The 13,569-nt window shown below is 38.0% G+C and overlaps 1 protein-coding gene across 10 annotated transcripts in view; it reads left to right on the forward strand.

Annotated features, from left to right (window-relative positions):
* ABCC9 (ATP binding cassette subfamily C member 9) overlaps positions 1 to 13,569 on the forward strand; it is a 152,806-nt gene that overhangs the window by 29,721 nt on the left and 109,516 nt on the right. For all 10 annotated transcript variants that reach the window (XM_049102228.1, XM_049102223.1, XM_049102230.1 and 7 more), the window contains 5 exons: positions 155 to 310; positions 3,861 to 3,995; positions 5,787 to 5,949; positions 9,939 to 9,979; positions 10,861 to 11,003. In XM_049102228.1, coding sequence (XP_048958185.1) covers positions 155 to 310; positions 3,861 to 3,995; positions 5,787 to 5,949; positions 9,939 to 9,979; positions 10,861 to 11,003 — 638 coding nt within the window. The remainder of the gene's footprint in view (positions 1 to 154; positions 311 to 3,860; positions 3,996 to 5,786; positions 5,950 to 9,938; positions 9,980 to 10,860; positions 11,004 to 13,569) is intronic.

The following is a 13,569-nucleotide window of genomic DNA, read 5'->3' on the forward strand; positions in this document are numbered from 1 at the left end:
AAATGAAGATAGTGGTTGACTTAAGGAGATAGTATTCTGGTTTTTTTTCCTTTGTTCTCCAGAAAAATTTAAAGTGTCATCTTTTCAATAAAAGTGAATAGAGTGTTGATTAAGTTTAGAGCTTCAAGTACTTTTTTGTTTGTTTGTTTTGCAGGCCATGATATACAATAAAATCCTTAGGCTGTCTACATCTAATTTATCCATGGGAGAGATGACCCTGGGACAGATTAATAACTTGGTTGCCATTGAAACCAATCAGCTTATGTGGTTCTTGTTCCTGTGTCCCAATCTATGGGCAATGCCTGTTCAGGTAAATCAATATATAAAATATTCTCATTTGCAGAGGAAACAAAACAAAAGGAGTATGAGATATTTAGCTCAATAAAGGGTAAACTTTTTGAATATGCTAGGTTATTATACCCTTTTTAAAGAAGAGAAAGCTGAAACTCAGAAATACTCTGATATAGGTTAAGAAAGGGGTTTGGAATTCTACCTCTTAGGTTCAAGTATTTGCTCTACCGGTTTGTGTTGTGCCCCAGATTGCGAATCTGAGAAAACCACCAAGGAGCCGACACCGATGCAAACACTCGAGGGTTTATTTACAAGCTCGAGCTTGAGTCCAAGTATACCCGACACAGTGGAGCAGGGACTTGGACCCTGAAGGGGGTTACAGCTGGGTTTTTATGGGCTGTTTTAGGGAATTTTCAGAAGGGGTGGAGGAATTTCTTAAGCTCTGTTTTCATTCCAATATGGGACTTTCTGTCTCTGTCAAGGGCATTCTGAGCTCTGTTTTCATTCTGATATGGGACTCTCTGTCAAGGGTGTTCTGCAGTTTTTCCTGTAAAGTTCAGCTCTTATTCACAGGGGCCTGAGATGGCTATACTTGTGCTAACGCTAAACTTGAGGTGGAATGGCCTTAATTTTCTCGGCCTCCACATTTCCCCCTCTCAGAGGAACCTAAGGAAGGACCCAATCATGGGTCCATGCTGGTCTCAGTAACAAGGTCCACTGGTTGGTATTGCTGTCTGAGTACCATGACCTGAACTGCATTGACTCTGTCTTTGACAGAAGCAACTAATTTAGCAGGGTACATGAGAACGACGCAGTCTTAGCTTTAGGGGATTGTCCATGTCTGGTTGGCCTTTCCATTCTGGAACAAAGTCCTTGAGAATGGCGTGTGGGTCAGCTGGCTGGACATGGGTGTAGTGGACCCAGGGAGTAATCCCATTGACCTTGAGAGCGTGGGAGTGGTCAGGATCACAATGTAGGGTCCCTTCCAGCGAGGTTGAAGTGTCTGGTATTGGTATCTCCGGACCCACCCAGTCACCTGGTCGATATCGATGGGGGTCAGGGGTGGCCCGGTTTTGTAGAGGGCTTTCAGCTTAGGCCATACCTGTTCATGGGCTCTTTGTAACATTTGGAGGGAGAAAAGAAATTGGTTATCATCAAACTCAGCAAGCACCTCAGGTTTTAAATTGGGGATAATAGGTGGAGGAAGACTGAACATGATTTTGTAGGGGATAAGTCCCATCTTATATGGGGAGTTCCTCACCCTATATAGGGCAAAGGGGAGGAAAGTCACCCAGTCAGTCTCCAGGGCTAATTTAGTTAAGGTCTCTTTTAATGTTCCGTTTATCTTCTCTACCTGTCCTGAGCTTTGGGGCCTATAAGCACAATGTAATTTCCAATCTGCCCCAAATACTAGTGCCACTCCCTGTTTTATCTTAGAGATGAATCCTGGTCTGTTGTCTGATCCAATTCTAACAGGAAAACCATACCTTGGTAAGATGTCTTCCAGCAGTTTCTTGGTCATGATCTGTGCTGTTTCATGTTTGGTGGGAAATGCCTCTGTTCATCCTGAAAAAGTATCTATAAACACTAGTAAATACCGGTATCTGAATTTTCCAGGTTTTCCCTCAGTGAAGTCCACTTCCCAGTAGGCTCCTGGGCAGTCCCCCCAGAACCAGGTGCCTGGGTTAGATCCATGGGTGGTGGCATTAGGTAACTAGTTAACAAGTCCCTGCTTCGCTGTGTTGGGTATACTTGGACCCAAGCTCGAGCTTGTAAATAAACCCTCGTGTGTTTGCATTGGTGTCGGCTCCTTGGTGGTTTTCTCAGATTTGCAATCTTGGGCACAACAGTTTGCACATGTGTTTAAATCCTCAAAGCATCAGCTTCCTTAACTTTAAAATGGGAGTGATAATAGTATCTGCCTTGTAGAATTGTTGGAATTGGCAGGACTAAATAAGTTAATATGTGTAGCACGTTCAGTGTAGTGCCTGGCATTTCACGGGCATTCAGTAGTTGTTAGTTTTTATCATTATTGACCAAATTCAGGCAAGTCACAGAGCCAAGGCTTGCCCCCTTTCATTTTGACAGACTCTCTTATGGCATTTCTGAAGTAGAGCAATTTTTGTATTCCATCCCATAATTTCAATAGCTGACGTATTCTAAAATGTCACACTTTATTAGGTGATAGGAACACTAACAAGCTGGAGGGCAGTTTCGCTATTTTTTATGGAAAATAGTATTTTAGAAAAGATGTGGGTTTTCCCCCCTAATTGAGTAAAATCACAAAAGAAGTATTTTCAGCCCTTTTCTCTATGTGATGCTGAATATTTTTAGTTATCTCAAGTTTTGCATCCTGTAGAGTTTAAACTGTAGATCTTACTAAATCCACTTGATCACCTATGTCCCTCTGTACCAAGTGGTATTGAAATGCATACAATAGTAAATAAGATATAGTAGTTTGAAAATTTATTTGTCTTTTTAGTTTTAAATGGAAATCCAAGTCAAATAAAAGTGTATATCATGCACAGTGCATGACACAAAGTAAAACTTAAAATATGCTTGGTTTCTTTTTATCAATATGTACTTATATACAGGTCAAGGCTGCCTACATGATATAATTTAAAATGCACCAAAAATCCCAGGCTGCTTCTGGTTGACTGTATCATGAGTGTCGTTAAAGAAGCTTTCATTTTAATTGGAATCCCTAAAAAGCCCAATTGGTCAGGCAGTAAATATGTGCACTTGCCTCTAAAAGGCCACTGTTAGTTGTTATCATTGGCATACACACAAGGGTTAAATGCTTTTACTGCATGGGTGTAGTTAATTAGTTGTCATTTTTAGCCATGATAAACTGAGCTACTGGAGGAAAAAAGTGGGGAAAGAAGATTGCAGGTCAAATCTTTTAAGTTTTTAAAGGAAGAAGAAGAAAGTGACAAACCAGAGATGGTTGGTTTACATGATTCAGCTCTAGATTTTGGGAAATAAATTTAAAAAAGAAAGTGAGGTATGAAATACCACCAACTTTAGCTTCTTCACAATTTTAATGAAGCTTAGCCTCTTGTCATCAAGTGACTTCTGGGGACATTGAGGACGTGAGGAGCTCGGATTATGCCTTTAACCTACAACAACCATCCAGTGCTCACTTACATTATGATGCTGCCTCCTGCTTTCTATCCTTCCTGCCTGGAAAAGCTAGTACAATTCCATGACAATATGGAATGTCAGTTACAGCGGGTGATAACATTGTCAAGAAAAATTTCCTGTCTTTTTAAAAATGTGAAGACTATGTTAGAAGGTCAGAAGCATCAGGGGACCAGTCTGAAGCATCATGCAGTAAATTGGTTTGACACCAGTTGTACAGATCATCAGACTAAAAATAAATTCCTACTACTTAGCATTCCTCAAATAAAACATAGTAAAATCCAACAGTTCTTAGTTGAGTTGACTTCCAAATAAATATACTTATTAATTAATAATTAAGAATTACTACATTTTCACCATATTTCCTTTCATGCAGTGGTCCTCACACTCCTATTCATTTTCCCTTTTCCATATGTTTTCCTTTATAGATCATAATGGGAGTGATTCTGCTCTATAATTTACTTGGATCGAGCGCATTGGTTGGCGCAGCTGTCATTGTGCTCCTCGCGCCAATTCAGTACTTCATCGCTACAAAGTTGGCAGAGGCTCAGAAAAGCACTCTTGTAAGTTAACATCCTTCGGAAACTTGATTAGGAAAATCTAGTAAGCTTTTTTATTTTTAAAATAATAGGAAATTAATACATGCCACTCAGAATCATTTGGAAATTATCATATTTCCTTTCAACTCTTAGGTAGCAAATGTGTATTTTCTGTGTTGCAAAACCACTTTTTAAAAGTGGACTTGAAATGAATGACTTGATGATCTTAGACTCAAAACACCAGAGTACACAAATCCTAATGTTTTTAAGTGCCATGAGGGATGAGATGTTGGATCTTCTTGTAGATCACTTGTCTAGAGAATACACCTAAGTGTGTTTTGAGCCCATTGGATGCTAATTATTGACATAGGATAAATGTATCAAAGAACAAATAAAGCATTGGGTTTGCTGCTTCTGAAGTTAAATTTCCCTAAAATTGAATCAAACCATGTGATGATCTATGAAATTACACAGAAATATTTCAGTGGCAGCTGCTCTGGCTATGTTTATGGTCCACTTGGCAAACAAGAAAAAGCCCAATTATTGATCCTTTCTGGCTTCAGTGTGCCATGAAATCATTTTATTGGACCCAAGAATTAGCTTCTTTTAAGGAAATATTGACAAATAATAAAATTGTTGGCAGCATGTTTAGAAATACAGTTTGATTAAATATGAGCAAGGCTGTCTGTAAATCAGGCGTGACATGTAGGGATGCTGCCCCTGACAGAATTGTTTTCCAAGTTGGTTTCTTCTGTGAAAAGCAAGTTGCATGTGCAGGTGGTTTTTATCACTTGTTTTTCTGCTGCTCCCGGTGAGGTTACTCATTATTTCTGTCTGAGCCATCTCCCTATCTTTACTTCAGGACGTGAATAGAGAGGTGAGGAAGAGGGCCACAGAGTGCAGACATGACAATCCTCAGACATCTGTCTCTCATTTAGCTCGTCATACAGTATTCATTGACTCATGTAACAATCATCTGATAGGCACTCAAGACCCTGTAGAGACCAAAAGATGAACAAAAACTGAGCCATTTGCTACTTTTGCTTCCTCCTACCTGTCTTTTGGCCAGTTGTGCTGCTCCTTTTGATAGTTCATGGGTCATAATGTACCTTACTGATAATTCTTATACGTGGTAGTAGTGGAAGTTGCAACAGTTGAGTAAAATCTCTTTTCAGTTGATCCAAATTCTTAGCAATTAGTACATCTAATTTAGGTCTTAGACCAGAGCTTATGAAGAAGTATGTAGAAATCTCTTGAAGTTAAAGGTAATAGCCTTGGTTTCAATAAGTATATTATGAAGATGCAATGTGAACACATACAGTGGGAACATACACAACCCTAACTTTTTTTTTACATTCATTGTTTTCTAAGTGTGAGTGATAGTGCTGAGGAGAGAATAAAATGAGTTAGATGTTAGAAGGAGCCACTGGAAGTTTCTGTATCATTTCCCTAAATGTCTGTATATACAGTCTGTAGACATTATTCAAGGAAATCATGTGAAACTTTAAGAAACTGCTTTTATTTAACCCAAAGTGACAGAAACGTAAGAATTTTTAGGTGGAAAGAGATCTGAGGCCATTTCATTCAACTCTTCATTTTAGAGTTGGAAGGAGAAAACACAGAAGTTTGCCTCCTTCCTTCCACGGGATCTCACAGCCACAACCAGTGGCAGAGCCAGGCAGAAATCAAGATCTGTTTCATTCCTGTGTGATATACGTATATGTGTATATATGTATATACATTTATATATATAGTCCAGCCTCTTTGATTCACTTGTATGTGGCGTGCACTTTAAAAAAATTCTTTGTTTTATAGGATTATTCTACTGAGAGACTGAAGAAAACAAATGAAATATTGAAAGGCATCAAACTTCTAAAGTTGTATGCCTGGGAGCACATCTTTTGCAAAAGTGTAGAAGAAACAAGAATGAAAGAACTATCCAGTCTCAAAACCTTTGCACTTTATACATCACTCTCCAGTAAGTTGCCATTGCTCTAAGGACCACCAAAAACCATGTGATGTGGCCTATTCAGTTTAGGTTGTGCCCCCTGAGACATTCTACCTATCCTAGGAAGCCCATTTGCTTTCTACATAGGTGAGGTGTTATCCAATAGCCATTAGCCACATGAGCCTATATTTAAATTTAAAGTGCAGGGTTGGCATAGGCTTAGAGTCAGGTAAATCTGAATTTGTTTCCTTATAAAATGAGTGCTTTTGAAGAAAAAAAAAAGATGTGTACTTTTGTCATGTTACTTTGCATCTGAAATCCTTGGTTTCTTCATCTGTAAAATGGGGATGGAGATGAGCATAGTACCTGTAATTGAGACTGTCACATCAGTTACCATTGGGATGAATAGTGGGTTTTCAGTAAAAATTTGTTAAGTTGATTTAGCTATATTACTATTGAGTTCTTATCCTCAAAGATCTTCCAAAATAATCTGTAGTTGTCTTACCTATCTATCTGGGAGTTTATAATATTACATTTTCTTGAAGATTATACTTAAAATGCTAATTTTGAAAATTGAGAAGAAATGTCAATAATTCCAAGTGAAAGAAGTTTCAAGAACTTTTAAATACGGAGCACTTTTATCTTCAGCTATAATTTTTATAAAGTAATTGTTTTAAAAACTGTTTTTTCCCCTCAGAGTGACACTGAGTACTCTCAAGAATAATTAAGTTTATGTTAGTACAATTCTTACAAACTTAGCCAAACTACTCCCACTAACATTTGATTTGGTTTGTGTGTCAGTTTTACTTATCTTTATTGTTCCCAAGACTTTGAACAAACTAAAATTTTGGAGGTTTATATATTGTTTCCTCTCGAATTCTAAACTACTTTAGTTCTTAGAGATTATAAATACTTCTTTTGTAAAATAGATTTGGAGAAAGTATTTCGTTTGTATAGCTCATTTATTCTAGTCCTAAGGTCTGATGCATTAGAAATGAAATGGGAGGAAGATTTTTCTTCCATCTCGGCACCACTGCTAATATGGTATCCAAATGCTAGAAGATGGAAAGATTGGTATCCATTTGTTTATATAGTAGTACAGTAAGCTGGTGACCCTGACAGAGGAATGCATATTTCTCTGTGCAGTGGGCTAAAATACTCATAAGAAGGATGGGTGCAGCCAGAAATAATGACAATAAAAATATATTGAGATACTCAGCCAATTATTGCCATAAGTGGCTTTACACATACCATCTCATTTAACCCTCCCAACATCCAATGATTTAGATTCTACTATTAATTCCATTTTAGATATTAAAAGACTGAGGTGGAGAGAGCTTAAGGAACTTGAATTTCCCTTAAATCATTCACCTAATAAATCACAGAAATGGATTGTTAATCCAGTTTGTCTGTCTCCAGACGTGAGATTTAGTTGGTTTTTGAAAGTTGGATATAAAATGAGAGAAAACAGAGGAGGCCATAATGGGGGAGAAAAACAAATCATGAAGGTAAAAATACAGAGTACATGTATTTATGATAGGCAGCAAGAATTCTTGAGTCAATTGTGTAAAACTCCAGTTGGACCACTTGTAAGATTTATGATCTGATTAAGTACAGTGTTCTTGGTGATTCAGAGCATGAACTATGGGAGTTGCATAGATCTGGCTATAAATCCCAGCTCTGCCTCTTCTTGGCACTGTGGCCTTGACCAAGTCATTTATATCCTCCAAACCTCCATATCTTAGTCTGTAACATGAGGTGATAATAATGTCTACCATGTAGGACTATAGGGAAGATTAAAATAATAAACGATACAAATGCTGATAAAGTTGTTGATTCTATTCTATCCACTATGTCAAATGCTTCAGAACTCATTATCTCATATAAAGCACCTGGCAAATGGTCTAGTGCTCACTAACCTCTGTCAGTTTCCTCATCTAAAATTGGTGTAATAATAATAAATCATTACCACAGGTGTATTGTGAGAATCAAATGAGGCAATGAATGTGACACTGTTTAGTAACTGTTAAAAGTATTCTATAAATAGAAGTGCTTGGATGGCTCAGTCAGTTAAGCATCTGACCCTTGATCTCTCAGCTCAGGTCTTGATCTCAGGATCCTGAGTTCAAGTCCTGCACTGGGCTCCACACTGGGCTCCACACTGGGCATGGAGCCTACCTAAAACAAACAAACAAACAAATAAATAAATAAATCATATATATATATATATATATATATATAAACATATATGCATCTTATAAATGGTATTTGTAGAGCACCACAAGAAGATAAAAATAATGAAAGAAAAAGATCAACATTTATAACAATAACAGAGTGGTTACTGTTGAGGCTTAGAGGGCAAGCTGACCTGAAATGAAGTCCTGCCTCAGTAACTTGTCAGCTCTCCAGCCTTGGTCAGTATTTGCGGGGAGTCTCCATTTTCTCATCAGGAAGCTGGGAAGTATTAAGAGTATCTTGGGGAATTAAATAAGATAATGTGTGCAAAGTGTTTAGAAAAGTACCTGAAACATAAAAGTGCTCAATAAGTGATAATCTGAAAATATTGTAAAACAAAGTTAAACAGGACACTTACTAGTAGAATTGAAGATCCATCTTTACATTTATGAATCAGTGTTCTTGCCAGTTGAGATAATATCTGGGTGGGGGCGGGGGGAAGAGAAATTCTGTAATTTCCTAGCTTCCATTGCCAAATCGTCATGTACTATTTATGGATTTAATCCACTGGTAAGAGGCAAAAAGACAGTATCATATTTTTTTTGTCTTCACTTTGATGGAATTTTATATGGAGAAGTGAAAAGAACATACAGCTTTGAGACCAGAAAGTTCTGGGTTTAAATCCAAGCTCTATCACCTCTTAGTTTGGAATCTTGCATGCTACTCACCCTTCATAAGCTGCTTCCTCATTATTGTGTAGAATAGTTGTGGTCATTAAATATGAGAATGTATAGAAAGTATTCTTATTGTATCTCAATTATTGTGGTGTGTTAGTGCAGAGCAAGGTGGTGGTGAGCAGTCCGAGAGGCCTGACTACATTGGTTTGAATCCCAGCTGTGTGAACGGAAGCTTCTTGTTCGCACCTTTATAATGGGATTAGGAAGAGTACCCGCTATAATACTTGGTGCAGATTGCTATATAAATGGTTTTCAGCCAAATAGTAGTTGCTCTTGTTCCTCTTCATCAAGGGGAGATTACCTATTCAAAGACGTTGATTATAAAATTAAGTATAAATAATAATGAGGGGAAAAGAAAGAAATACACTTAAAGAATGGAGTAACAATAGCCACAGAAAAGAGGTGGCAGCAGAAACATAGCTCCTCATCTGTGCTGTTAGGAAGCTCAGGGCAGTGTTCGGATTCCCAGTATTGTATAAGAATTCGGATTTGATAACCAAGCCATACCTGGACCTGCAAAGGCACAATCTGATTCTGCATATAATGGTCAGGGTAATTCATGAGAATAGATCATGAGGACTGATGATGATTTTTGGATGGATTCTCTCCTGCATGTCAAGTAAACAAGGTTCCAGCTTCCACTCTGTTACCAATTCACTTAGTCGTTTACTCCTCAGTCCCTAGAATTCTATGGTTTATGAAAAATTTAACTACAAATCATGAACTTCGCTTTTTAATTTTACTGTGACCTCTAAATGCTAGTGTTTTCCTTGCTTCTCCTTCCTGCCCCTCACCCTGCTTGTGTTCTCTCTTTCTCTCTCTCTCTCTCAAATAAATAAATAAAATCTTTAAAAAAATCTGTTTAAAAAAAGAAAAAATATTTTCTGATTCAGACTAATATGGGGGAACTCATAAGACTGTGAACAAGGAAATACCAACTGGGCAATGTATGTGGACTCCAGACAAAATGTTATTTAATGCACTTGTTCCTCTCTATCTTCAAGGGAAGATAGAGATTATTATTAAAGTAATAATCGATGATTAACTAAAGTTACTTAAAATGTTTCACAGTTCAATGAACCTAATGTATTTGATTTCTTTCCACAGTCTTCATGAACGCAGCAATTCCCATAGCAGCTGTTCTCGCTGTAAGAAACTTTCTCTTGCTTTTAGAAATGGAACTAAGTCAGTGTTTAGAAATAATTTATGATCAAGAACGTGTGGTTGGTAATATATATTACTTTACCTCTGCCAGTTTTCTCTTGCAATCCCCATTGTAATCATTCTAATCCAGGGTTTCTCAAAGGTGACACCATAGACTTTTTGGCCTAGATAATTCTGTGTTGGGAGGGGCCATTCCTCTGCACGAGGATGTGTAGCAGCATCCCTGGCTTCTTCCTATTGGATGCTGTTAGCGCTCCCCAGACATTGCCAAGTGTGCCCTGGGGTGCAAAATTAATAGTAGTTGGGGACTAACTGTTGTAATCTTCATGACCTGTTTCCCAGACATTCTTGTATCAGGATAGTGGTAAATCAACAACCAGAAAATTACATTATATTTCAGACTAAAATGACAAACTAGGACTACATTTAGAAACATAAATAACTCTACATTGAACACTAATGTTGGCAAATTTAGTAAAGATCCATAATAGGGACCCTAAAACAATGGAATACCTTCTTTTTCTCTTAGAAAATTTAGTATTAGTTGAAAAGGACCCACCTGGTTGTTAAGAATTCTAGGTTCACTTCTCTGTTACCCTCCCCTACTCAGCAATTTGACAGAAATCGATTTCCTAATCTAAATAGAATCTGTTCTGCTCTTCTCACAAGTTTACTGCGGGGATGCCATGTAAACCATTAAGTACTCTACCAATGACAAGTATTTTGTTAGGGATGTAATTTGGATGAAGTAATTGTTCTCAGAGTCAGGATTGGTGTAGCAGAATATGATAGGTTTATAAAATTGAATGTAAGCATTTGTGAAAGTTTCTCCAGCTTTCTCTAAAGAACTTCTCTCTTTGCACAGACATTCGTGACCCATGCCTATGCTAGTGGGAACAATCTAAAACCTGCAGAGGCCTTTGCTTCCCTGTCTCTCTTTCATATCCTGGTCACGCCGCTGTTCCTGCTTTCTACAGTGGTCAGATTTGCAGTCAAAGCCATCATAAGGTATGCCCTGGAATGTCTGAAATTCTTTGCTTGATTATAGAAATGAATATATGCTCGTGGTAGTCAATTTGAAAAAGTATAAAAAAGAACATTAAAATCACTGCCCAGAGATAACCATGTTAAAATTTGAATATGCTACTTTTCAGGCTTTTACAATTGTTTTTAATTAATTAATTAATTAATTGATCAATTAATTTTAAAAGACAACACTTGTTTGTCACCACTGGGAGCACCTGGCCTCCCTACAATTGTTTTTAAATGAAAATAATTATTCCGAAATAAAAAATTTGAGTTTATATAGCTTTTTTTGAAAACGATTTTATTTATTTATTCATGACACACACACACACACACACACACACACACACAGAGGGGCAGAGACACAGGCAGAGGGAGAAGCAGGCTCCATGCAGGGACTAACTTGGGACTCGATCCCGGGTCTCCAGGATCAGGCCCTGGGCTGAAGGCAATGCTAAACTGCTGAGCAACCCGGGCTGCCTAAGTTTATGTAGCTTTTGACTCCTTATTTCACATATTGTTTATTTTTCCCCTCATTAAGATCATGATATTTATTCGATATGCTATAGTCCATTATTTCAAAGTACTGTTCTCTAACTTATTTGCTGATTACCTCCTTATTGGGCTTTAGAGTGTTTCTGCTTTCTACCTAACATAAGTAACATCGAAATCAACATCTTTTTATATATTTAAACTTTTCTCTGATTATTTTCTTTACACAGATTTCTAGAAGTAGGGATGGGATACTTCTAACAGTATCTGTATTTTTAAAAATTTTATTAATTTTTTTATTTTAAACTCCAGTATAGTTAACATACAGTGTTATGTTAGTTTCAGGTGTACAATATAGTGACTCAGCGCTTCCATGTATTACTCAGTGCTCATCAAGATAATTGTACTCTTAACCCCCTTCACTATTTCACCCATCCCCGCATCCACCTCCCTTCTGGTAACCATCAGTTAGTTTTCTATAGTTTTTTTTTTTCATTTGTTTTTATTGAAGTTCGATTTACAACATATAGTATAACACCCAGTGCTCATCGCATCAAGTGCCCCCCTCAGTGCCCGTCACACAGTTATGCCATTCCCCACCCACCTCCCCTTCTGCAACCCTTTGTTTCCCAGAGTTAGGAGTCTTTTATGGTTTGTCTCCCTTTCTAATTTTTCCCACTCAGTTCCCCTCCTTTCCCTTATAATACCTTTCATTATGTCTTATATTCCTCATATGAGTGAAACCATAGGATGATTGTCTTTCTCCGATTCACTTTCTTCACTCAGCATAATACCCTCCAGTTCCATCTATGTGGAATGCAAATGGTGGGCATTCGTCCTTTCTGATGGCTGAGCAATATTCCATTGTGTGTGTGTGTGTGTGTGTGTGTGTGTGTGTGTATAATATCTTCTTTATTCATCTGTCAAAGGACATTGTGGCTCCTTCCACAATTGGCTATTGTGGACTTTGCTGCTATGAACATTGTGGTGCAGGTGTCTCGGTCTTTCACTACATCTGTATCTTTGGGGTAAATACCCAGTAGTGCAATTGCTGGGTCGTAGGGTGGCTCTCTTTTTAACTTTTTTAAAAAGATTTTATTTACTTATTCATGAGAGACACACAGAGAGAGAGAGAGGCACAGACACAGGCAGAGGGAGAAGCAGGCTCCATGCAGGGAGCCTGACATGGGACTCGATCCCGGGTCTCCAGGATCAGGCCCTGGGCCAAAGGCGGTGCTAAACCACTGAGCCACCCAGGATGCCCTATTTTTAACTTTTTGAGGAGCCTCCATACAGTTTTCCAGAGTGGCTGCACCGGTTTGCATTCCCATCAACAGTGCAAGAGGGTTCCCCTTTCACCACATCCTCTCCCATTTGTTGTTTCCTGTCTTATTAATTTCACACATTCTCACTGGTGTGAGGTGGTCTCTCATTGTGGTTTTGATTTGTATTTCCCTGATGGCAAGTGATGTGGAGCACTTTCTCATGTGCTTGTTGGCCATGTGTATGTCTTCTATGGTGAAATTTCTGTCCATTTTATCTGCCCATTTCATGATTGGATTGTTTGTTTCTTGGGTGTTGAGCTTAATAAGTTCTTTACAGATCTTGGAAACTAGCCCTTTATCTGATATATCATTTGCAAATATCTTCTCCAATTCTGTAGGTTGTATTTTAGTTTTGTTGACTGTTTCTTTTGCTGTGCAGAAGCTTTTTATCCTGATGAAGTCCCAGTAATCCATTTTTGCTTTTGTTTCTCTTGCCCTCATGGATGTATCTTGCAAGAAGTTACTGTGGCCAAGTTCAAAAAGGGTGCTGCCTGTGTTCTCCTCTAGGATTTTGATAGATTCTTGTCTCACATTTAGATCTTTCATCCATTTTGAGTTTTATCTTTGTATCTGGTGTAAGGGAATGGTCTAGTTTCATTCTTCTGCATGTGGCTTTCCAATTTTCCCAACACTATTTATTGAAAAGACTCTCCTTTTTCCGGTGGATATTCTTTCCTGCTTTGTACAATATTAGTTAACCATAGAGTTGAGGGCCCATTTCTGGGTTTTCT

Source organism: Canis lupus, chromosome 27 (assembly GCF_003254725.2).
Source record: "Canis lupus dingo isolate Sandy chromosome 27, ASM325472v2, whole genome shotgun sequence".
In the NCBI taxonomy this organism is placed as follows: domain Eukaryota; kingdom Metazoa; phylum Chordata; class Mammalia; order Carnivora; family Canidae; genus Canis; species Canis lupus.